Genomic DNA, 24,681 nt, shown 5'->3' with positions numbered 1-24,681 from the left:
AATGTTACTCTGTTGCTTTGATCTGTCAAGTGTGTCATACAGGTGTTGACTCTTCATTTGACCAGTTTTGTTGCAGCAAAATAATCCTGCAGTAGCAGCAGGATTTGAACGTTTAGTCCATAATGTTGCTTTACATAAATTCACTGAAAACCCACACTAACCCACGGTTATATGGACAGTATCATATTGTTAATACAGCCTTATCTGGCCAAAATGAGGTTACATTAAAAGTGCAATTCTGTTAATGTAACGTTGGTTAGTGCGGGTTTTCAGTGAATTCTTGTAAATCATAAAGCTCATGCATTTCAAATCAAATCAAACTGTATTTGTCACATACACATGGTTAGCAGATGCGAGTGTAGCGAAATGCTTGTGCTTCTAGTTCCGACAATGCAGTAATAACCAACGAGTAATCTAACCTAAAAATTCCACAACAACTACCTTAAACACACAAATGCACATAAAAATATATGAATGAGTGATGGTACAGAACGGCATAGGCAAGATGCAGTAGATGGTATAGAGTACAGTATATACATATGAGATGAGTAATGTAGGGTATGTAAATATAAAAGTGGCATTGTTTAAAGTGGCTAGTTATACATGTATTACATAAAGATGGCAAGATGCAGTAGATGGTATAGAGTACAGTATATACATATCAGATGAGTAATGTAGGGTATGTAAACATTATACACTACTCAAAAAAATAAAGGGAACACTTAAACAACACAATGTAACTCCAAGTCAATCACACTTCTGTGAAATCAAACTGTCCACTTAGGAAGCAACACTGATTGACAATACATTTCACATGCTGTTGTGCAAATGGTGGAAATTATAGGCATTTAGCAAGATACCCCCAATAAAGGAGTGGTTCTGCAGGTGGTGACCAGACCACTTCTCAGTTCCTATACTTCCTGGCTGATGTTTTGGTCACTTTTGAATGCTGGCGGTGCTTTCGCTCTAGTGGTGGCATGAGACAGAGTCTACAACCCACACAAGTGGCTCAGGTAGTGCAGCTCATCCAGGATGGTACATCAATGCGAGCTGTGGCAAGAAGTTTTGCTGTGTCTGTCAGCGTAGTGTCCAGAGCATGGAGGCGCTACCAGGAGACAGGCCAGTACATCAGGAGACGTGGAGGAGGCCGTAGGAGGGCAACAACCCAGCAGCAGGACCGCTACCTCCGCCTTTGTGCAAGGAGGAGCAGGAGGAGCACTGCCAGAGCCCTGCAAAATGACCTCCAGTAGGCCACAAATGTGCATGTGTCTGCTCAAACGGTCAGAAACAGACTCCATGAGGGTGGTATGAGGGCCCAACGTCCACAGGTGGGGGTTGTGCTTACAGCCCAACACCGTGCAGGACGTTTGGCATTTGCCAGAGAACACCAAGATTGGCAAATTCGCCACTGGCGCCCTGTGCTCTTCACAGATGAAAGCAGGTTCACACTGAGCACGTTCTGCTGCCTGCAACATCCTCCAGCATGACCGGTTTGGCGGTGGGTCAGTCATGGTGTGGGGTGGTATTTCTTTGGGGGGCCGCACAGCCCTCCATGTGCTCGCCAGAGGTAGCCTGACTGCCTTTAGGTACCGAGATGAGATACTCAGACCCCTTGTGAGATATATGCTGGTGCGGTTGGCCCTGGGTTCCTCCTAATGCAAAACAATGCTAGACCTCATGTGTCTGGAGTGTGTCAGCAGTTCCTGCAAGAGGAAGGCATTGATGCTATGGACTGGCCCGCCCGTTCCCCAGACCTGAATCCAATTGAGCACATCTGGGACATCATGTCTCGCTCCATCCACCAACGCCACGTTGCACCACAGACTGTCCAGGAGTTGGCGGATGCTTTAGTCCAGGTCTGGGAGGAGATCCCTCAAGAGACCATCCGCCACCTCATCAGGAGCATGCCCAGGCATTGTAGGGAGGTCATACAGGCACGTGGAGGCCACACACACTACTGAGCCTCATTGTGACTTGTTTTAAGGACATTACATCAAAGTTGGATCAGCCTGTAGTGTGGTTTTCCACTTTCATTTTGAGTGTGACTCCAAATCCAGACCTCCATGGGTTGATAAATATGATTTCCATTGATAATTTTTGTGTGATTTTGTTGTCAGCACATTCAACTATATAAAGAAAAAAGTATTTAATAAGAATATTTCATTCATTCAGATCTAGGATGTGTTATTTTAGTGTTCCCTTTATTTTTTTGAGCAGTGTATTAAGTGGCATTGTTTAAAGTGGCTAGTGATACATTTTTTACATACATTTTTCCATTATTAAAGTGGCTGGAGTTGAGTAAGTATGTTGGCAGCAGCCACTCAATGTTAGTGGTGGCTGTTTAACAGTCTGATGGCCTTGAGATAGAAGCTGTTTTTCAGTCTCTCAGTCCCTACTTTGATGCACCTGTACTGACCTCACCTTCTGGATGATAGCGGGGTGAACAGGCAGTGCTCAGGTGGTTGTTGTCCTTGATGATCTTTATGGCCTTCCTGTGACATCAGGTGGTGTAGGTGTCCTGGAGGGCAGGTAGTTTGCCCCCGGTGATGCGATGTGCAGACCTCACTACCCACTGGAGAGCCTTAAGGTTGTGGGCGGAGCAGTTGCTGTACCAGGCAGTGATACAGCCCGACAGGATGCTCTCGATTGTGCACCTGTAAAAGTTTGTGAGTGCTTTTGGTGACAAGCCAAGTTTCTTCAGCCTCCTGAGGTTGAAGCGTCTTCTTCACCACACTGTCTGTGTGGGTGGACCAATTCAGTTTGTCCGTGATGTGTACGCCGATGAACTTAAAACTTGTACTACCTTCTCCACTACTGTCCCGTCGATGTGGATAGGGGGTTGTTCCCTCTGCTGTTTCCTGAAGTCCACAATCATCTCCTTTGTTTTGTTGACGTTGAGTGTGAGGTTATTTTCCTGACACCACACTCCGAGGGCCCTCACCTCCTCCCTGTAGGCCATCTCGTCGTTGTTGGTAATCAAGCCTACCACTGTAGTGTCATCTGCAAACTTGATGATTGAGTGTGAAAATGTTCAGCAACAAAGGTGATCAAAATAAGATTCTTCACCTGTAAGGTTTCCATTTTCAGTTGTTTCTTAAAGGCCCAGTGCAGTTTTATAAATCAACACTATGAGGTTGGAATAATACTGTGAAATTATGATAATGCCCTTTTAGGGTAAGAGCTGTTTGACAAGACTGCCTGCAATTTCAGCCTGTTTGGGTGGGATGGAGTTTTGGCCTTCCATGAAGACATCAACATACAGTCAATTAGTTAATAGTTAATAGGCCTGGTTTTGTTTCCCCTCCCCACTCAGACCACGTCCAGACAGTCCCGGCAAAATTCTTACTTGAGAAATTGCCCTTCGCTAAGAAGCTATTTTCGTTTATTTTTGACCATTTTATTTGAAAACAATTGTTACCCAGAAATAATTTGATTTAAAGTTTTAAAAAACGGCTGCATTGGAGATGAGGCCTATTTGAAACCTTTCTCTCTGGAATAGGCAAAGAGGATTCTGAATGTCAATGACAAAGGCTCCTTCGTGATATTACCATCGGCATTGTAGTGAATCCAATGTTTCACAATACTACTGTAGGATTAACCACTACATAGTTGTAATACAGAGGTAAACAGCTCTATCGTTCTGCTAATTTAATGATAATGCCATTTTAAACATTGGTCCATTAACAGGTGAGATGGAGATGGATCATTTTTTAAGCATACAATGTGTTAACGTGCCTCTTCTGTAAACAATTTCTAGTCTACACAAAATGCTGGATTTGCATTAATACAGTTGTAAACAAGGGCAACGAAGAACAAAATAGACAGCTATTCAGCAAGCAGAAAACGCAATAAAACCAAAGACGGCAGTTAAATGTAGATGGAGAATAATGCATTTCAAATTGTCCAAGTGTGAAGCGCTGAAGTCAGAAGACAAATGTGCTGTGAGGAGAGGCTAAATAGATTACAGCCATGTTAACTTCCTTTGTGAGCTGCATGACAAGACAGTCATTTGTAGCCAATTCTCGTCCAGTGTGACGTTCAGTGGGAATGCTGCCACAGTGTTTATTGAAGATGCTTCACCTTTTTGTTTTATTGAAATCTCAGGGCTCATCTCTAAGGAGATGTGAGTCTTTGTCCTTACATTGCAAGTGTCTGGGAGTCTGTTTAAAGGCCACATCAGTCACTTATCACAAAGAAAAGCTGTTGATGTAAGAACATTCATTTCAATCCAGGATCTAAACCTGTGACTTTAGTTTACGCTTGAAAGATTCACTTACTTGTTAGATGCAGACATTCCACCAATTAAATTGCCCAAATTGTAAAGTTGTGTATTAGCCAGTACACACTGGATTTTCAGTGAAGTTTTTGCAAGCATTCTGAATGGGCTACTTGCATTTAGTAAGATAATCATCTATCAAAGAAATTTCACAAAACCTGATGAAACAAGGGTTTAGAAGTTGCTCTTTCAAAGTACTGTATGTTTTGAAATAGGTAAGCCAATGATTCATCAACGGTGTGTCACTTCACATGTGTACAGAGCACATCTCTATCACATCTCTATCTACGTGATTTGTAGAGCAGGGCGTACTGGGGACACTGTGGGATGTGAAACATATTAGTCACAGGAAACATCTCCAAACAGATTATGCTTAACCATTTTGTAAATGGATTGCAATAGATTTGTAAGATAATTATCCTGATTTGAGCTCAAAACATGCAATATTTGAGTTGAGTGGTAAAAGTGGCTTGCAGTGTACAGTCTGTGAAAACATTTAGAAAAATCAATGCCATCTACTTAAAAAAAACATCTGCCCATGAAGCAGGTCTCCGTCACAGAGACCCGTGTAAAAACTTGTTGCTCACCAGGGCCTCGCAGGTCCTCAGATTCACAGAAGCATGATTGACGAGCTGTAGATGCAACACATTTACAGTCTTACAGGAGGTTTAAAGAGGGGCTGAAAGCACTGATTTTGCCTGGTGATGTCAGCATGGAAAGATGAAACTCCCACTCATGCAACACCTGCTGATTAGAAGGTCCTGTGGAGATTATATTTCAGGAAATTGCAACTACCAGGAAATAACACTGATTACATTGTTTCACACTTTTACACTGTCAGTTTCATCAACCGTTGTTCAATATGATACAAATCACAGGAAAAACGACATATGCAGACCAGCTGGCTGGTGTGTTTACGGACATATTCAATCAATCCCTATCGCAGTATGCTGTTCCCACATGCTTCAAGAGGGCCACCATTGTTCCTGTTCCCAAGAAAGCTAAGGTAACTGAGCTAAACGTCTATCGCCCCGTAGCACTCTGTCATCATGAAGTGCTTTGAGACTAGTCAAGGATCATATCACCTCCACCCTACCTGACACCCTAGACCCACTCCAATTTGCTTACCGCCCCAATAGGTCCACAGACGATGCAATCGCAATCACACTGCACATTGCCCTATCCCATCTGGACAAGAGGAATACCTATGGAAGAATGCTGTTCATCGATTACAGCTCAGCATTTAACACCATAGTACCCTCCAAACACGTCATTAAGCTTGAGACCCTGGGTCTCGACCCCGCCCTGGACTTTCTGACGGGTCGCCCCCAGGTGGTGAGGGTAGGTAACAACATCCCCCCCCTGCTGATCCTCAGCACTGGAGCCCCACAAGGGTGCGTTCTCAGCCCTCTCCTGTACTCCCTGTTCACCCATGACTGCGTGGCCATGCACGCCTCCAACTTAATCATCAAGTTTGCAGACGACACTACAGTGGTAGGCTTGATTACCAACAACGACGAGACGGCCTACAGAGAGGAGGTGAGGGCCCTCGGAGTGTGGTGTGAGGAAAATAACCTCATACTCAATGTCAACAAAACAAAGGAGATGATTGTGGACTCCAGGAAACAGCAGAGGGAGCACCCCCCTATCCACATCGACGGGACCGTAGTGGAGAAGGTGGAAAGTTTTAAGTTCTTCAGAGTACACATCATGGACAAACTGAAATAGTCCACTCACATAGACCGTGTGGTGAAGAAGGCACAACAGCGCCTCTTCAACCTCAGTAGGCTTCGAGAGCATCCTGTTGGGCTGTATCACCGCCTGGTACGGCAACTGCTCTGCCCACAACCGTAAGGCTCTCCAAAGGGTAGTGAGGTCTGCACAATGCATCACGGGGGGAAACTACCAGCCGTCCAGGACACCTACACCACCCGATGTTACAGGAAGGCCATAAAGATCATCAAGGACATCAACCACCCGAACCACTGCCTGTTCACCCCGCTATCATCCAGAAGGCGAGGTCAGTACAGGTGCATCAAAGCTGGGACCGAGAGACTGAAAAACAGCTTCTATCTCAAGGCCATCAGACTGTTAAACAGCCACCACTAACATTGAGTGGCAGCTGCCAACATACTAACTCAAATCTCTAGTCACTTTAATGATAAAAAATTGGATGTAATAAATGTATCACTAGTCACTTTAAACAATGCCGCGTTATATAATGTTTTCATACCCTACATTACTCATCTCATATGTATATACTGTACTCTATACCATCTACTGCATCTTGCCTTGTGTTATTAAGGAGTGGCCAGTAATACATGAAGTATAATGTTTGAATAAGAAAACCCTTAATTAAGGCATACTACAGGTCTAATAAGACATAATAAAGGCCTTATTTTTTTTTACATTTAACCTTTATTTAACTAGGCAAGTCAGTTTAAGAACAAATTCTTATTGACAATAATAGCCTACCAAAAGGCAAAAGGCCTCCTGTGAATATAAAGCCTCTTATAAACTACAAACCAGTGGAAAATATGTGTACCTTAAAATAAAGTGTAACAGAAATAATATTTCCTTTTGCTTTTCAGTATCAACAAACTTGATATCCTATGTGCATACAATCATAATCATACTCTTCATATAAACACAATAGTTTTTTTTATAGTAATGCATGCAGTATTTCCACATACTTGCTGAATTAGTAACACACCCAGTTTCTAACATCCTCAGGCCTACCGGTGTTGGGGCGGCAGGGGGTGCCTTGCATCATTTCAAACCTAATTTAACTCTGAACCGTGCCCCCTTAAAAGCCCAAATTGCCCACCACGGAGCCTCAGAGCGGCTCCAGACATTCATTAGTGTAATGAGAACAGGACACTCTTCTGCTGCCGCCCAGCGAGCTACTTCTTACTGTAGCCGTGGCGGCCATCTGCTCAAGGGCTCCCAGCCAGCTGTAGGATATTCCTGTTAAAGCAGCCCCAGAGAAGACAGAATAACCCACCAGGGTCCTCAACTCAATCACCTCAGAAAGGAGGGATGGATGGATGAAGGGATGGAGTTAGAGAGGTGATTTGTTCAGCACCCAACCGTATCCTTTTGCTTTTCATGCAGACCTGGGATGCAGTGCTCCTTCATGATGTCAGAGATAAGATACGCTGAGTATGCAGTCATGTGCCTCTTTGGTATTTGTCAGACTGCTGCTGCAATACAGAACACAGTTGGCCATGGCTCTTATTGGCTGAGTTGTATGCTCAGCCTCAGTGGGGGGGCTTGAGTAGTGTTGTGAATAGGTTATAGTCATTTTTGAGGCCAAGGCAGGTGATGTTGAAATGGGTGGTTGACCAGCTGACAGCTGTTCAGCTCTGGAGGAGGTTGAGTTTTCAGCTGGTCACACCAAACATTTGAAGGTCAAGTCATTCATTTTAAAATATTGTTGGGGTGGTCGAGAAATGAGAACAAGAGACCTCAGCAGGATTTGGGGGTGGTAGTTGGAAATCTAAATGACTTATTAACACATGGGGTGTTTCAAATTGGTGTTCTGATTGTGGTTTTAATGCATGAATAGACCTAGAATAATACATTTTCAATTAGCAAATGACTCAACTAACTGACTGCTATTATGATGTTGATGGTCACCATTGTGGTCAGTACTGATCTCCAACAGTGATAAAGAAAAAAGACAGTAACAGTAATAACCCAAAGGGCTATGTTTTATGACCAACAACAAGTCTACGGTCAGTGAGATGTTATGTTGGCCAGTGCTGAAGGCAGGTGTTTGATAGTTCCTCATCTGGATAGTATTCCTTGATTTCCCATTGGGACGAAACTCATTATTTCTCACTCTCCCAGCTCTGACCTCTCGATCTTTACCAGGGACATTATTGGCTGGTGCACACGTTTTATTTCCTCTCCATACAACATTGATGACCGTGCTGCCTTAACAAGACACATGACCCACTGGGCACAGACATCAGTTCAATGTCTAGTTTTGATTCACATTTGGTGAATTCAACATGAAATCAACAAAAAATGGCACCATATCTTTGGAGTTAGGTTAAAGTTGTGTAAAACAAAAAGGCGAAAAGCCCTTACATTGATGACTTTTTGCAAATCAAATCAGTTTTCCACGTTGATTCAATGCCATCACAGATTTTTTTAGGGGTTGAAATGACCTGAAAACAATGTTGAGTCAACCAGTTTTTGCCCAGTGGGGACTGACTAGACCTCAGTGGTCCAACAAAGGGATGGAGCTGATAACTGAAGACCGTGGTTAGAGTCTCAAATGGCACACTATTCCATATACTGTATAGTGCACTACCTTTTGGGTCCTGGTCAAAAGTAGTGCACTATAAAATGAATAGGTTGCAATTTGGGACTCAGACCCTGTTCTACCTCAGATGAGACTGAGACCCATTCACCAGGGTAATGCAGCACACATGGCTCAACGTTATTGATTTGTTGTACAGTTTTTTTCCCAGGTCTTTTTTCAATTCAGACATTCTGAATAAAATGATAAGATTTATTTTAAAAGGTTTATTGTTAGCCAACTGTAATCTATATTTTTATCTAATATTTTTTTCCCTTGCAATATATAACCTAATTTCCATTTACTTCTAAGGTATATAATTGAAAACAGTCAAGGAATCTGTTTGAGAAACATTGCTTTTCCTCTCCTCTGTTGCAGTTTAATTTTGTTGGGAAGCTGTTGGGACCACGTGGCAATTCCATGAAAAGATTACAAGAAGAAACCGGAGCAAAGATGTCCATCCTCGGAAAAGGCTCCATGAGGGACAAAGTAAAGGTATGATGACCACACCTCCTTAGAATGTGCTCTTTGACCATCTTACTTTCATTTACCTTCAATGGAATACTTACTGTCCCATGTAGCTAACATAAAGACCAAGGGCTCTTTTTTCAAACGAGCCTTGCAGAATAAAAAATACACACATCAAATACGAATACGAAATGCAATCAACGAATACAAAGAAAAAAAAATACAAAACATGATCATAGAACACAAACAGATTCATAATCATAGATGAATTACATTTCTGCTATTTACTCATGGTCAAAAAGGGTAGGAACGAACATCTCTCAAATTATTTGAATTATGCATATGTTGAATTATGCATATGTTGAATTATGTACAATGACATTCATTACATATACCCATGTATTGTGACAAGTGATAGCTTGATAGCACAAAATATTTCTATGAAAAGTCCAACTGAAATGCATTCAAATACAAAAAAAGATTAATGTAAGCTAAAAGAGGTTTAGGGATGCGCCACAATATCCTTATGTTAGCACTACTATAGCCAAGATAAATGTAATAGGGTTTTAAGTATAGATAGCATTTTGCTTCTCAGCCAGGCTATTCATTCTCAGTGACTCGTGGTCCCCTGAAACCAGCCTTATCTGAGGATCAACACCGGCCCAGAGAACAAAGGGCTGGTGGTCCAAGTAGCTCAGGTCATTACAGGAGCTTCAGTAGGTCCTAGTGCTGCTGTATATAATTATACAGCTAATGTTCGACCTGGACACATTAATACACACATCTATTCAGGATGATAAAAGACCTGCAGTACAACCTCAGTGATGGTAAGGGACAACTATGTTCTCTAACACCTCACACAGTAAACACTTTAATTCTGCCTGCTGTTAAATCAAATCCAATCAAATGTTATTTGTCACGTGCGCCGAATACAATAAGTTTAGACCTTACTGTGAAATGCTTACTTACAAACCCTTAACCAATAATGCCGTTTTAAGAAAAAGGAAGAGTTAAGAAAATATTTACTAAATAAACTAAAGTTTTAAAAAAGTAAAATAATATAACATTAATGAGGCTATATACAGGGGGTACCGGTACCAAGTCAATGTGCGGGGGTACAGGTTAATAAATTAAAAAATTCTAATTTTATTGGTGACATATACATGTTTAGCAGATGTTATTGCAGGTGTATCGAAATGCTTGTGTTTGTTGCTCCAACAGTGCAGTAATATCGAACAATTCACAACAGTACACACAATACACACAATACACACAAACCTAAAAGTAAAACAATGAAATTAAGGAATATATAAATATTATGATGAGCAATGTTGGAGTGGCATAGACTAAAATACAGCAAAATAGAAAGCAGTATATACTGTACATATGAGATGAGTAAAGCAAAAATATGTAAACATTATTAAAGTGACTCGTGTTCCATTATTAAAGTGGCCAGTGATTTCAAATCTATGTAGGGCAGCAGCCTCTAAGGTGCAGTGTTACGTAACTGGGTGGAAGCTGCCTAGTGATGGCTATTTAACAGTCTAATGGCCTTGAGATATAATCTGTTTTTCAGTCTCTTGGTCTCAGCTTTGATGCACCTGTTCTGACCTCGCCTTCTGGATGATAGCGGGGTGAACAAGCAGTGGCTCGGGTGGTTGTTGTCTTTGATGATCTTTTTGGTCTGCCTGTGACATTGGGTGCTGTAGGTGTCCTGGAGGGCAGGTAGTTTGCCCCCGGTGATGCGTTAGTTGAGGTAATTGAGGTAATATGTATATGTAGGTAGGGTTAAAGTGAGTATGCATATATAATCAACCAAGAGTAGCAGCAGTGTAAAAAAATGTGTGGGGGGGGTCAATGGAAATAGTCTTTGACAATGGAGTCTTTGACAATTTTTAGGACCTTCCTCTAACACCGCCTGGTATAGAGGTCCTGGATGGCAGGAAGCTTGGCCCCAGCGAATTACTGGGCTGTACGCACTACCCTCTGTATCGCCTGCTCTACTACAGCCCCGTCAATGTGAATGGGGGCGTGCTCTGCCTTCCTTTTTCTGTAGTCCACAATCATCTCCTTTGTCTTGATCACGTTGAGGGAGAGGTTGTTGTCCTGGCCCCACACTGCCAGGTCTCTGACCTCCTCCCTATATGCCGTATCATTGTTTAGTCTTTGATCAGGCCTACCACCATTGTGTCGTCTGCAAACTTAATGATGGTGCCGTGCTTGGCCACACAGTCGTGGGTGAACAGGGAGTATAGGAGGGGACTAAGAACGCACCCTTGAGGGACCCCCGTGTTGAGGATCAGCGTGGCAGATGTGTTGTTGCCTACCCTTACCACCTGGGGGCGGCCCATAAGGAAGTGCAGGATCCAGTTGCAGAGTTTAGTCCCAGAGTCCTTAGTTTAGTGATAAGCTTTGAGGGCACTATGGATAGCATTATTACGTAGGTGTTCCATTTGTCCAGGTGGGAAAGGGTGGTGTGGAATGCAACAGAGATAATAATAATAATAATAATATATGCCATTTAGCTGACGCTTTTATCCAAAGCGACTTACAGTCATGTGTGCATACATTCTACGTATGGGTGGTCCCGGGAATCGAACCCACTACCCTGGCGTTACAAGCGCCATGCTCTACCAACTGAGCCACAGAAGGACCACAAGATGGCGTCATCTGTGGATCTGTTGGGACGGTATGCAAATTGGAGTGGATCTAGGGTTTCTGGGATGATGGTGTTGATGTGAGCCATTACCAGCCTTTCAAAGCAATTCATGGCTACAGACGTGAGTGCTACTGGTTGGTAGTCATTTAGGGAGGTTACTTTGCGTTCTTGGGCACAGGGACTATGGTGGTCTGCTTGAAACATGTAGGTATTACAGACTTGAAAATGTCGGTGAAGACACTTGCCAGTTGGTCAGTGCATGTCCTGGTGGTCCATCTGGCCCTGCGGCCTTTTGAGTGTTGACTTATTTAAAGGTCTTACTTACATCGGCTATAGAGAATGTGATCACACAGTTGTCCGCAACAGCTGGTGGTCTCATGTATGCTTCAGTGTTGCTTGCCTCAAAGCGCTCATAGAAGTAATTTATCTCATCTGGTAGGCTCATGTAAATGGGTAGCTCGCGGCTGGGCTTCCCTTTGTAGTCTGTAATAGTTTGCAAGCCCTGCCACATCCGACGAGTGTCAGAGCCGGTGTAGTAGGATTCAATCTTAATCCTGTATTGATGCTTTGCCTGTTTGATGGTTTGTCGGAGGGATATTGGGATTTCCTTACTGATGAATTCAGTGACTGATGTGGTATACTCCTCAGTGCCATTGGATGAATCCCGGAACATATTCCAGTCTGTGCTAGCAAAATAGTCCTGTAGCTTAGCATCTGCGTCATCTGACCACTTCCATATTGAGCGAGTCACTGGTACTTCCTGCTTTAGTTTTTGCATGTAAGCAGGAATCAGGAGGATAGAATTATGGTCAGATTTTAAAAAATCGAGGGCAAGGGAGATCTTTGTACACGTCTCTGTGTGTGGAGGAAAGGTGGTGTAGAGTTTTTTCCTCCTCAGGTTGCGTATGGTAGAAATGAGGTAAAACTGATTTAAAGTTTTGAAGTCCCCGGACACTAGGAGCGCCGCCTTTGGATGAGCATTTTCTTGTTTGCTTATGGCCATATACAGCTCGTTGAGTACAGTCTTAGTACCAGCATCGTTAGGGTTTTATGAGGTCAGATTGGGCAATAGTTTCTTTCTACCCAGTATTGAACCTCTAAAATGTTCTACATTTAGTGAATGTTGTTCCCTTTATACATTTGGTATTTAGAGAATTTGCAATAGTCAATGCATTTTATGAGAGGTTGCTTTTTCAGCCATCGTTTAGATTGTCCATTATTTGTGACATACAGTACAAGCATCTCATGAAGTTGTCTTCTATATTTGTTACATTTCACCTTTTCTTACATCTTGTGTAGACAACCTTACTGTATTACTATGGATATACACAGTAAACATACCTACAAACAATACACCTCCAATGACTATTTTCAGTGGTGAACAATTGACAGTGTAGCAAGGCAATGAGGATGCCTTAGAATAAAAATTATTTGCTCTTTGTGGAACCAAATCAAATGTCCCTTCTTTATGAGCACAACATTGCAATAAATTGCAGACACATTTACAATTGACTTTATATGAAATGAGCATGAATATAAATGGGTGAATGGGATTGCGAAAAGCTCATATGCTCATATTGCAAAGTAAACATCCTTGCGACATCATTATTTTTCACCTCAACTGTAACAATAAGATGGTGTATGAATAACCTGAATATTATATTGGACTTGATCCATTGTATTGACTACAATCAAATCAACACACTTGTTCTGGTGTTTTTTCGTGGCAGGGCTCAGGAACACTTGCCATGCTGTAGGTCACCCTAAAAAGTCAACATGCACAATGTTTACTATTCTTTAGCCTCGATTTGAACACTGATTTATGTATTCGAAGGAGATGATGCTTCTTGCCTTCCTACTGCACAGTTTGACATCTCTCCTGAATCCCATCTGCGTTGATGACGTGCCAAGAGTAGATTGTGAAAAACATCCTTAAGACATCAAGGCATAACATCTCCACCCTCCTCAGTCCGTGTGTATAAACATGTTGGTTTTGCTAGCTTCTTAGAGCAGTTCAGCTCCGCAACAGAACTTCACAGACATTTGTATTTCATATCTAATTTGATTATGCAGGTGGTACATGCATATTTTTGTGTACTGATTCTCAGGTTGAATATTTGAGCATGCATATATTTGCATAAATAATTATCTCAAAAGGTCAAATAGGTGATGCTTATATTTGTCCTGTTTCACAAATGTACAAATGTGTGGTGTAAAATATATATATTTTTTCTGAATATTCCATTTCCCCTGAGACACCCTCGGAGTGTGGGTTCACAGCCAGGGATCAACCATGATTGACATTGACCCTGGAGCAATTAGGGTTAAGTGCCTTGCTCAAGGGCAAATCAGCAGATTTTTCCCCTAGTCGGCTTGATGGATTCAAACTTTCGGTTACTGGCCCAACGCTCTAACCGATAGGCTACCTGCCGCACTTATCTTGGGGATTTCAGACAATCCAACTGACCCTTGTTTGAGTAATGTCATGAAATTCTTTTGATTTCAACAGATACCACTGTGTTGTTATGTCGGCTGAATATGTATCCTGAGTGAGCAATGATTTTCAAATGGATACAGAAAACTTGAAAATAGGAACTTCAATATCTTTCTTGAATGTTACACAACAATCTCATTCAAAGTAAATCTAACAGTGCTCAAGTAGAGACGTGAGCACACTGCTTTGATTGATTCATTGTAGATCTGCAATACCCTGCAGATACAGTACATAATGATGATATCTTCTGCTCTCTTGTTTTTTTCTCTGGGGGTAAATACCACTTACTGCTGTGATACTGTATGTCTCTTCAGTATCTAGCTCTATTTCTAGTACTTCTCTGGTAACATGAGACATTCCTATGCTTATTCTACAGGGAGGGAATAAAAACATGTCATGCCCTTTCTACTGTAGCCTACTGTATCATAACCTACGGGCAGTCTCACAAACAGCTTTTTAGACTTTATGCTAATAATAATGATGACTACAAGGCAGGGGATTCTAGGGTGTCTTGTTTGATTTTCGAGGAATATTCTGCAATGAAAGCAATTTTTCATTCCACACAAGCTGCATAATTGATGCTTTAAGTCTTAGGGAAGCATTTTCAAACGCTACTCTCCGAGGCTGACTCATTTGCTATGCATTGGATGCGTGTAGCATAGATATTTAGAGGTCAGCTGTCAGCCCACATGTGTATATGTGTATATGTATGTATGAAGTCTTACTACTTTTCCTCCATGTCATACTTTCCAGTAAACTCCTCTCTCCCATTTAGTGTTTAAGGAATGTTTATAGTGGTGGGACCAATGATGCATACAAACCCTGGATTGTTGATGCTATGAATTGGCTATTGAGAGGCTTTGAAGCCATCGCTCGGCCATATTGGCACTCCCCAGTAGGAGCAGTCCTCCATAGGGATTAATGGAATTCTACAGTATTTAAATTACATTTTTCAAGGACAAAAGTATTTTTTTTGTCTTAGTGGGGACATAAATGCCTAGATTAGTTTTTGCCACATTTATTCCATTACAGACACCTAAATGCATACTTTTAAATGATACAGTGTGCGCTAAACATACAAATACAACATGGAAAAATATATTAAAACATATTCCTTAAAATATATATTTTTAGATGACTAATGTTAAAAACAACAGGATCAGTGTCCCTATACGGGGACGGTTGTTGCTAACATGTGCTAATGTGACTAGAATGACGTTGTAAGTAACAGCAAACTTTCCAGGACATAGACATGCTTTATATGGGCAGAAAACAACAAGTATTGTTCATCTAACTGTACTGTCCACTTTACAGTAGTAGCTATTACAGTGAAAATGTGCCATGCTATTGTTTGAGTAGAGTGCACAACAACAACAAAAAATGTATCATGGCAACTGGTGTGATACATGCACCTCTGAAGGTAAATCATGTACACAACCGTTCAAAGGTTTGGGTTCAGTTAGAAATGGCACGGTTTTTGGCCATTAGAATAACATCAAATTGACCAGAAATACAGTGCAGACATTGTTAATGTTGTAATTGACTATTGTAGCTGGAAATGGCTGATCTTTATGGAATATCTAAATAGGCATATAGAGGCCCATTATCAGCAACCATCACTCCTGTGTTCCAATGGCACATTGTGTTAGCTAATCCTGTAACGCCTGCTTCCAACTCACACCCTCAAACACTTTAGATCCCCTGAACGCAGCTTACTCTCCAGATCCCAATCATCTGAATTCTAATCACCTGTTCACACACCTGTACGTCATTATCCCACACTATTTAGTTCAGTTCTTTGCACCCCTTCACTGTGAAGTATTGTTTGTTTTGTGACACGTCTGTCTGAGCGCTGGGTTTCCCGTGATTTACTCCTCCCGTGTATGATAGTCTTTGCCTGCCTCACTAAAGACACCTTTTGCCTATTCCCTGCATATCGGATTTCCTGTTATCTCCTGTTATCTACCCATTGCCTGATCTCCCGGACTACTTTACTAGCCTTTTCGCTGCCTGTACTGTTGCCCTTTTGGACCCCCTGTGCATGACCTTCTGCCTGCCCCTGGACCCAGCTACATACCTCCTCCAGTAGTCCTTTGCAATAAACACCTGCTGTGCCATGTGCTTGAAACCAGCTCTCTGTCTCCCATCATGTTCATTACAAATCCAAGTTTATAATTTTAAAAGCCTAATTGATCATCAGAAAACCCTTTTGCAGGTACTCTTTATTGAAGCTGCTGGCTTGGTTGGGTTGTGTTTCGGAGGATGCACGGCTCTTGACCGTCACCTCTCCCGAGTCCGTACAGGAGTTGCAGCGATGAGACAGGACTGTAACTACCAATTGGATACCATGAAATTTAGAAATAAATAAACAAATAAGATTTACCCAGAAAGACTCATAGCTGTATTCTCTGCCAAAGGCGATTCAAACATGTATTGAATACTTATCTAGTGTTTTATTTTAGTATTGTTTTTTTTTACAAATGTAATGACAATTAAATCAGTTTTAATCCCACAAAAAGTAAAGTGGTGTGAATACTTTCATTGGGATGGACAGCCATTTTCTTTAAAGAAGGAACAAATGCAAATAATCTTATTACGATATCAAATAATTGTTTAGTTGATCATTCTGGTTTATGCATTTTATTTTCTTGTTTCCCAAGATAAGCAACGGTTTTCAGATTTGAATGCATTTCAACTCTACTGAAGCTATTGAGTATTGTGTAGGGCAGTGATTCCAGGGTTTCATAACTAGTCCTACATACAAGTAGTCACACGATGTTCTGTCATATTAATGAGAACAACCTCAGTGGCTGTTGGGAATCCTGAAATAAAGGGATATTTGGCATGTGGCACTTGACTAACTTCTGCTGAAACTGGGTCATAAGATTCTATTAAACTAAGTAAAAGTGTCAGGGTGAAGTGGTTTTCACTCCTTTGATATGTGTTTCTATACAGTACAGTACAGCAGGCAGCATCATTGTATTTCTCCGTATTCCTCAGAAACACGCCAGAGACCTGTGTCTTTTTGTGATCAATAAAGTCCCTGGCTGTCAGAGGAGAACTTCCAAATGCAATATGATTTGAACAGTTCTCAGATATACTTTGACTCTGTGTTTTCCTTAACGTTTATTGTCAGTGTACTTTTTAACAGACCTGTCATACCAGTGCTATGACACTCTTCTACAGTAGCATAAATCCAGCTAATAACCTACCTATCGATTATTAATTATTTGTTACTAACTTGTGGAAGTTGATTATTTTGTAATCAGTGTGTAATTGTAATGAATAAGTGGTGTCTTTAATCTGTTCTAATAATTACTTTAACTAGATAGTAGACCAGTGTTATTAATTAGCATTTATAAAATGTGATATGCAACATTCCTGTAATGTTGCATATCAGATTACCAATCATCCATTTCATACAGTCATATTTGTTTGTGCCATTATCTATCTATGAGACCTATTCATATTGCCTTCAACTATCTTCAACTTCTGCTGCACTCACGACCTGCTGTACTCATATTGAACTAATACAAAAATAAAGAAATTACATTCATGTTGCAAGACAAGCCCAGCTTTTAAAACAACAGAGCATTTTGCTATTCAGATTGGCATAAAAGGGAACAAAATCTTCAGACACATGTCACGACTTCCCCCGAAGTTGGTCCCTCTCTTTGTTCGGGCGGCATTCAGACCTTCTAGCCATCGCTGATCTTCTTTTCATTTTCCTTTTGGTTTTGTCTTGTCTTGTATCACACCGGGTTTCAATCCCATTCATTACATGTTGTGTATTTAACCCTCTGTTCCCCCTCATTGTCCTTGTCGGTGATTGTTTGTTTGTAAGCATTGTGCAAGTTATGTTCTGGTGTGCGACGGGTTTTGTACCCACTTGTTTTATTTTGTATATTTTGGTTTTCTGAGTTTTTGAGCACTTATTAAACTGCTTCGTTTATACCAAGTTCGTTCTCCTGCGCCGACTTCCCTGCCACCAGCAAGCACCCTTACAGAATCACCGACCCAACTATGGAGTCAGCAGGAGCAGGTGCCCCGGTTATACGGGTGGAGGAGCGCGTCCGGGAGCACGCAGCAATGATTCACCATCGTGGCACCGCCATGGACCGCGTTGTCCGGACTATGGACCACTGGGAGAGACAGGGAGTTCTTCCAGCGCCTCCACCAGCACAACCGGGGTCTTCTCTGAGCGCCCCTTTTCCACCTGGTTCCAGTGGGATTCGTCTCTACCTGCCCCAGGAGTACGACGGAGAGGCTGCAGGCTGCCGGGGGTTCCTGCTTCAGCTGGAGCTATACCTGGCCACTCTAGGTATCAAGGCAGCAGGCAGGGTGCTCTGGCATCACCCCAGGTGAGCCGGCACCATTCTCACCCAAAGCCCTCTGTTGCACATATGTTTGTGTCTTTCATTTTCCCTGATTTTTCCCCGCATTCCCAGCATAAGGCGCTCTTCGATTCAGACGCGGCTGGGATTTTTTTTGATAGAGCTTTAGCCCATAGTTTAGGGATCCCCATCGTTCCCGTGGATGTGCCTTTCCCCGTTCACGCCTTAGAAAGTCTACCATTAGGATCAGGGTTGATTAGGGGGGCCGCCGTTCCTCTGGGCATAGTGACGCAGGGGGGTCATACGGAGAGAATTAGTCGCTTCCTTATTGACTCTCCTGCATTTCCCGTGATGCTAGGCCTACCCTGGTTAGCTTGTCATAACCCCACTGTTTCTTGGCCACAGAGGGCTCTCACAGGGTGGTCACGAGAGGGCTCAGGTAGGTGTTTAAGGGTTTCCGTTGGTGCTACTACGGTGGAGAGTCCAGACCAGGTCTCCACCGTGCGCATTCCCCTGAATATGCCGATTTGGCTCTTGCCTTCTCCAAAAAGAAGGCGACTCAATTACCACCTCATCGACGGGGCGATTGTGCGATAGATCTCCTGGTAGACTCTACACTTCCCAGGAGTCACGTGTATTCCCTCTCACAGGTGGAGATGGAGGGTATGGAAACATATGTCTCCGAATCCCTGCGTCAGGGGTACATTCGGTCCTTTACTTCACCTGCCTCCTCAAGTTTCTTTTTTGTGAAGAAGGAGGGAGGTCTGTGCCCGTGTATTGGCTACCGGGGTCTGAATCAGATCATTTGCAAATATATTCATGAAAAATCCTACAATGTGATTTCCTGGATTTTTTTTCTCATTTTGTCTGTCATAGTTGAAGTGTACCTATGATGAAAATTACAGGCCTCTCATCTTTTTAAGTGGGAGAAATTGCACAATTGGTGGCTGACTAAATACTTTTCCCCCCACTGTATATTGATGACATTTTGATATACTCCGCTACACGCGCCGAGCATGTGTTCCTGATGCACAGAGTGCTTGGTCGCCTGTTGGAGCATGACCTGTACGTCAAGGCTGAGAAATGCCTGTTCTTCCAACAGTCCATCTCCTTCCTAGGGTATTTCCACCTCAAGGGTGGAGATGGAGAGTGACCGCATTGCAGCCGTGCGAAATTGGCAGACTCCCACCACGGTAAAGGAGGTGCAGTGGTTCTTAGGGGTTTGCCAACTACTATTTTGGTCAGGTAGTGGCTCCAATTACCTCACTGCTGAAGGGGGGCCTGGTGCGCTTGCAGTGGACAGCTGAGGCGGACAGGGCTTTTAGTCACCTGAGGGCTCTGTTTACCTCGGCTCCCGTGCTGGCCCATCCGGCATTCATAGTGGAGGTGGACGCGTCCGAGGCTGGGATAGGAGCTGTGCTCTCTTAGCGCTCGGGTATGCCACCAAAACTCCGCCCCTGTGCCTTCTTCTCGAAAAAGCTCAGCCCGGCTGAGCGAAACTATGACGTGGGGTACCGGGAGTTGTTGGGGTTCGTCAAGGCTTTGAAGGTGTGGAGACATTGGCTTGAGGGGGCTAGACACCCTTTTCTCATCTGGACTGACCACCGCAATCTGGTGTACATCCGGGCAGCGAGGAGACTGAACCCCCGCCAGGCAAGGTGGGCCATGTTTTTCACCCGTTTTGTGTTTACCAGACCAGGCTCCCAGAACGCGAAGGCAGACGCATTGTCCCGGCTGTATGACACAGAGGAACGGCCCATGGATCCCACTCCCATACTCCCTGCCTCTTGCCTGGTGGCACCAGTAGTGTGGGAGCTAGACACGAACATTGAGCAGGCGTTACGTGCAGAGCCCGCTCCTGTCCAGTGTCCCACTGGGCGTCTGTACGTCCCGTCTGCTGTCCGTGACCGGTTGATTTATTGGGCCCACACGTCACCCTCCTCTGGTCATCCTGGGATCGGTCGGACAGTGCGCTGTTTGAGCGGGAGGTACTGGTGGCCTACCTTGGCTAAGGATGTGAGGGTTTATGTGAACCAGGATGGGTCGGTTTGTACGGTCCTATTGCCAGGACCGGCCAAGGGAGTGGGAGGAGTTCGTGCCCTGGGCCGAGATGGCACAGAACTCGCTCCGCCACTCCTCCACTAACATCTCTCCCTTCCAGTGCGTACTGGGGTACCAGCCGGTTCTGGCACCATGGCATCAGGGTCAAACCAAGGTTCCGCGGTGGAGGACTGGTTCAGGCTCGCGGAGGAGACATAGGAAGCCGTCCGTGTCCACCTTCAGCAGGCCATGACAAGCCAGAAGGTTAATGCAGATCACCACCGCAGTGAGACCCCGGTGTTCGCACAGGGGAACCGGGTCTGGCTCTCAACCTGAAACCTGCCCCTCCGCCTGCCCTGCCGGAAGCTGGGTCCGCGGTTTGTGGGGCCATTTAAAGTCCTGAGGGGAGTGAACAAGGTTTGTTATAGGTTACAGCTTCCACCCGATTACCATATTAACCCCTCATTCCATGAGTCTCTCCTCAGACGCTCCAGGAGCCTGAGGTGTGAGAGGTTCCTCCGCCCCCTCTGGACATCGGGGGGTGTACTCTGTTCGATCCATACTGGATTCGAGGTGCCGGGCAAGGGGCCTTCAGTATCTCGTGGAGTGGGAGGGGTACGGTCCGGAGGAGAGGTGCTGGGTTCTGGTCGAGGACGTGTTGGACCCATCTATGCTGCAGGAGTTCCACCGTCTTCGTCCAGATCACCCTGCGCCTCGCCCTCCGGGTCGTCCCTGAGACCGGTGTCGATGTGCGGCTGGAGCCGCACGTCATGGGGGGGTGCTGTGGTTTGGGTTTGGAACTGGGTTTGGAAAGAATCTCTGGCTCATTAACATATTTTGATGTGTGCCTTGCCTTGAAACATGTGCCTTGCCTTGAAACATGACCCGCCAAACCGCGCTCCTTAAACACCCGCCAGCTTAACCCAGAAGCCAGCCACACCAATGTGTTAGTGGTAACACTATTCAATTGACCACCGAAGTCACCTTACAGGCACCCAGCCCACCACAAGGAGTCGTAAGAGAGCGGTGAGTGAGCCAAGTAAAGCCCCCCTGGCCAAACCCTCCCCTAACTCGGAACTATTGTGCGCCGCCATATGGGACTCTCAGTCACGACACAGCCTGGGATCGAACCCGGGTCTGTAGTGATGCCTCAAGCTGCTGTGCCACTCGGGATTATTTTGAAGACAAATGTATCCTTAAAAAACTCTGGCAATTTGCGAATGTTTAGACCGACACCATTAGGTTGCCTCCCTTTAGGGTAGCTATGGGTTTCAAGAATACATTTGATGATACTTATTTGATGAGGGAGTGCACCACACCACTGATCAAGCATCAGGGAGAATTCCCACATCAAAGCACCTCCAGTCTTTGAATGTGTGCCAGAGCCCAAGGTAATCAACATAAGAAGGTAATGCTGGCTGAAGTAATTACCGGCTTTCTGAAGAACAGTTTGTAGTGGCGACCTTCAGCAATCAGGACACTTTGGAACGGTGACTGGTCCTTCAGAGTGGGAGGTAGTGTAGTTTGTCTGATGAAGATAGGATCTCTTAGTCATTCACAAATTCAATATAACACACTACTAAATGTCCAAATGCTTTGTCAACCACACTGTGAGGAGGTTTAGCTCACATTTTTGATGGTCAGATCTTCATAAACCAGAATCCTACCTGGTGTGTTTGCATTGTTGCGTAATGATTGATTAACATCACAGTTGGTTACACAATAATACATACATTCCAAGTTAGGATGCAACCCCTGTATGTCAATGAAGACCACAAATACGGTTCACACATCATTCAAATTTGTAGTATCTTATTTATAATGTAAACCAAAACCAGCAATATGATTCAGCCACAGCTTCATGGTGTAAATCCCAGTGGGTGGATGCAGTCTGATAGGCTGGCTGGCATGCAACAGGGATAACTCCCTCCCAACCTCGCAAATGCTTGAGGGAGGAAGTCAATGCAAACATGCTGATGAGATTGAATTTATCAACAGGCAGCTGTGGGCTACAAATGATTCTTGTAAACCCCACATGCTTCACTTGATATCTCCATCATACCCACTGTACTATTTGTAATTATCGCTTTCACTTTCTCCTTTCAGACCCCACAATAATATTTGACCTGATTTTTTTGTTCAATTTTTTTCCTCAGGAAGAAGAGTTGAGGAAAAGTGGAGAGGCCAAGTATGCCCATTTGAGTAACGATCTCCATGTTTTAATTGAAGTCTTCGCTCCACCTGGAGAGGCCTATTCCCGCATGAGCCATGCCTTGGAGGAGATTAAGAAATTCCTAGTTCCAGTAAGTTTGTTTAAACCATTTCATTTACTCAAATTCCTCAAGGGTAATTGTGAGTTGTACATTCAGATGGGTCTGTGCACTTCTGCTCTTGTGGATTCCTCTACTGGGGCTTTTTTTGCACTCTCAGATGTAATTGAAAGTTTACAGGGCTAAGAAAGTGATTAAAACAGCTCCAGACAGACTGAGGTTGGATGTTGGACATTGACAAGTTTTGGCACAACCCCAAATGAAATATCTCAACAATGAAAATGAAGTCGTTTTTTCACATAACTTACTATATTTTCTGGCAGGTAGCTATAGTAATGTTTTTTATATTACAACATAAAAGAGCTTCCCTTTGTTCTGTCCCCCCCCACCCCCCCACCTCCCTCCACCCGTTCCCATCTAGCTAACAAGTTAGTTAATTTATTCCACAATTAACAAGTTCAGTATGGAGCCACTTGCAAGGCTCTGTCGACTTTGAGCCTACAGCAGTTAACGGTAATTAATGTGCGTACTGTGTAGGCATGCTCAGCTGAGGCTGTAAATATTAATACATCTTTGCAGTGTCTGCCAATCCCTCTGGTAGTAGGGCTGGATGAGAGTTTCCTTATGGCATTTCTTGTGCTTCCCCTCTTTTCCTTGGGGTTTACATTACAGAATCTTAGCTTTGTTGGAGGGCCAGAGGTATGCTTCAGCTTCGGCAGCTGCACTGATCAGGTCATTGTACCCCCCAGCTCAGTCCAGACAATATATATTTAATATCTCCACTTTGTTCATAGTCGCCACCAGACTAGAATGTCAAGTAGAAGGACACCTGTGTGTACCCCTCAAGTATTATTGCGTTGGTAAGGTTTGAATGTACTTCTACTTTTGGGATTCGTTTTTCCCCGCCATGCCGTTTGTCTCATTTCATGGAGACTCATTTCCAGAGCCTGATGATAATTTCACCTAAATGCAACTGAGTTGGAGGAGGATGATTTTTTGTTTGAAGTATTTATCTTTCTTTCAAATTAAGTATGGAGGAGGACCAAAGTAGCCAATCCAACGCTTGGCATTTTCCTTGGCATGCCCACCCACTACAGCCTACCAAAGCATGAGATCCTGTTAGTCTCTAAATTCATCTCTCAGTTTAGAATCAATGGACTTCTTCCAAAACTCGCCTTGCAAGCAAACAAAATGCCATGGTAGTCAGACAATGTGTAATCTGGTTCAGAGGGTTTTCCCTAAAAGGGGCAGGTGACATTTGTGAAAAGACCATTCATTAGGTACAGTGCATTCAGAAAGTATTCAGACCCCTTGAGTTTTTCCACATTTTGTCATGTTACAGCCTTCCTCATCAATCTCCACACAATACCACATAATGACAAAGCAAAAACAAGTTTTGAGAAATGTTTCCAAATGTATGAAAAATAAAAAACAGAAATACCTGATTTACAAAAGTATTATGACCCATGGTTATGAGACTCGATATTGAGCTCAGGTGCATCCTGTTTCCATTGATCATCCTTGAGATGTTTCTACAAATTGATTGGAGTCCACCTGTTGGTAAATTCAATTGATTGGACTTGATTTGGAAAGGCACATACCTGTCTATATAAAGTCCTACAGTTGACAATGCATGTCAGAGCAAAAACCAAGCCATGAGGTCGAAGGAATTGACAGAATTGTGTCGAGACACAGATCTGCGGAAGGGTACCAAAAAATGTCTGCAGCATTGAAGTTCCCCAAGAACACAGTGGCCTCCATCATTCTTAAATGGAAGAAGTTATGAACCACCAAGACTCTTCCTAGAGCTGGCCGCCCGGCCAAACTGAGC

At 43.5% G+C, this 24,681-nt stretch overlaps 1 protein-coding gene across 2 annotated transcripts in view; it reads left to right on the top strand.

Annotated features, from left to right (window-relative positions):
- The window catches only part of LOC118398544 (KH domain-containing, RNA-binding, signal transduction-associated protein 2-like), a 123,076-nt gene that overhangs the window by 54,306 nt on the left and 44,089 nt on the right, over window positions 1–24,681 (top strand). For both annotated transcript variants that reach the window (XR_008074966.1, XM_035794006.2), the window contains exons 3-4: window positions 8,964–9,080; window positions 22,737–22,883. Coding sequence is in view for 1 of the 2 variants with exons in the window: in XM_035794006.2 (XP_035649899.1) it covers window positions 8,964–9,080; window positions 22,737–22,883 (264 nt within the window). In the remaining variant the exon portion in view is untranslated. The remainder of the gene's footprint in view (window positions 1–8,963; window positions 9,081–22,736; window positions 22,884–24,681) is intronic.

Source organism: Oncorhynchus keta, chromosome 2 (assembly GCF_023373465.1).
Source record: "Oncorhynchus keta strain PuntledgeMale-10-30-2019 chromosome 2, Oket_V2, whole genome shotgun sequence".
In the NCBI taxonomy this organism is placed as follows: Eukaryota; Metazoa; Chordata; class Actinopteri; order Salmoniformes; family Salmonidae; genus Oncorhynchus; species Oncorhynchus keta.
This window is presented reverse-complemented; position numbering and strand designations above follow the sequence as displayed.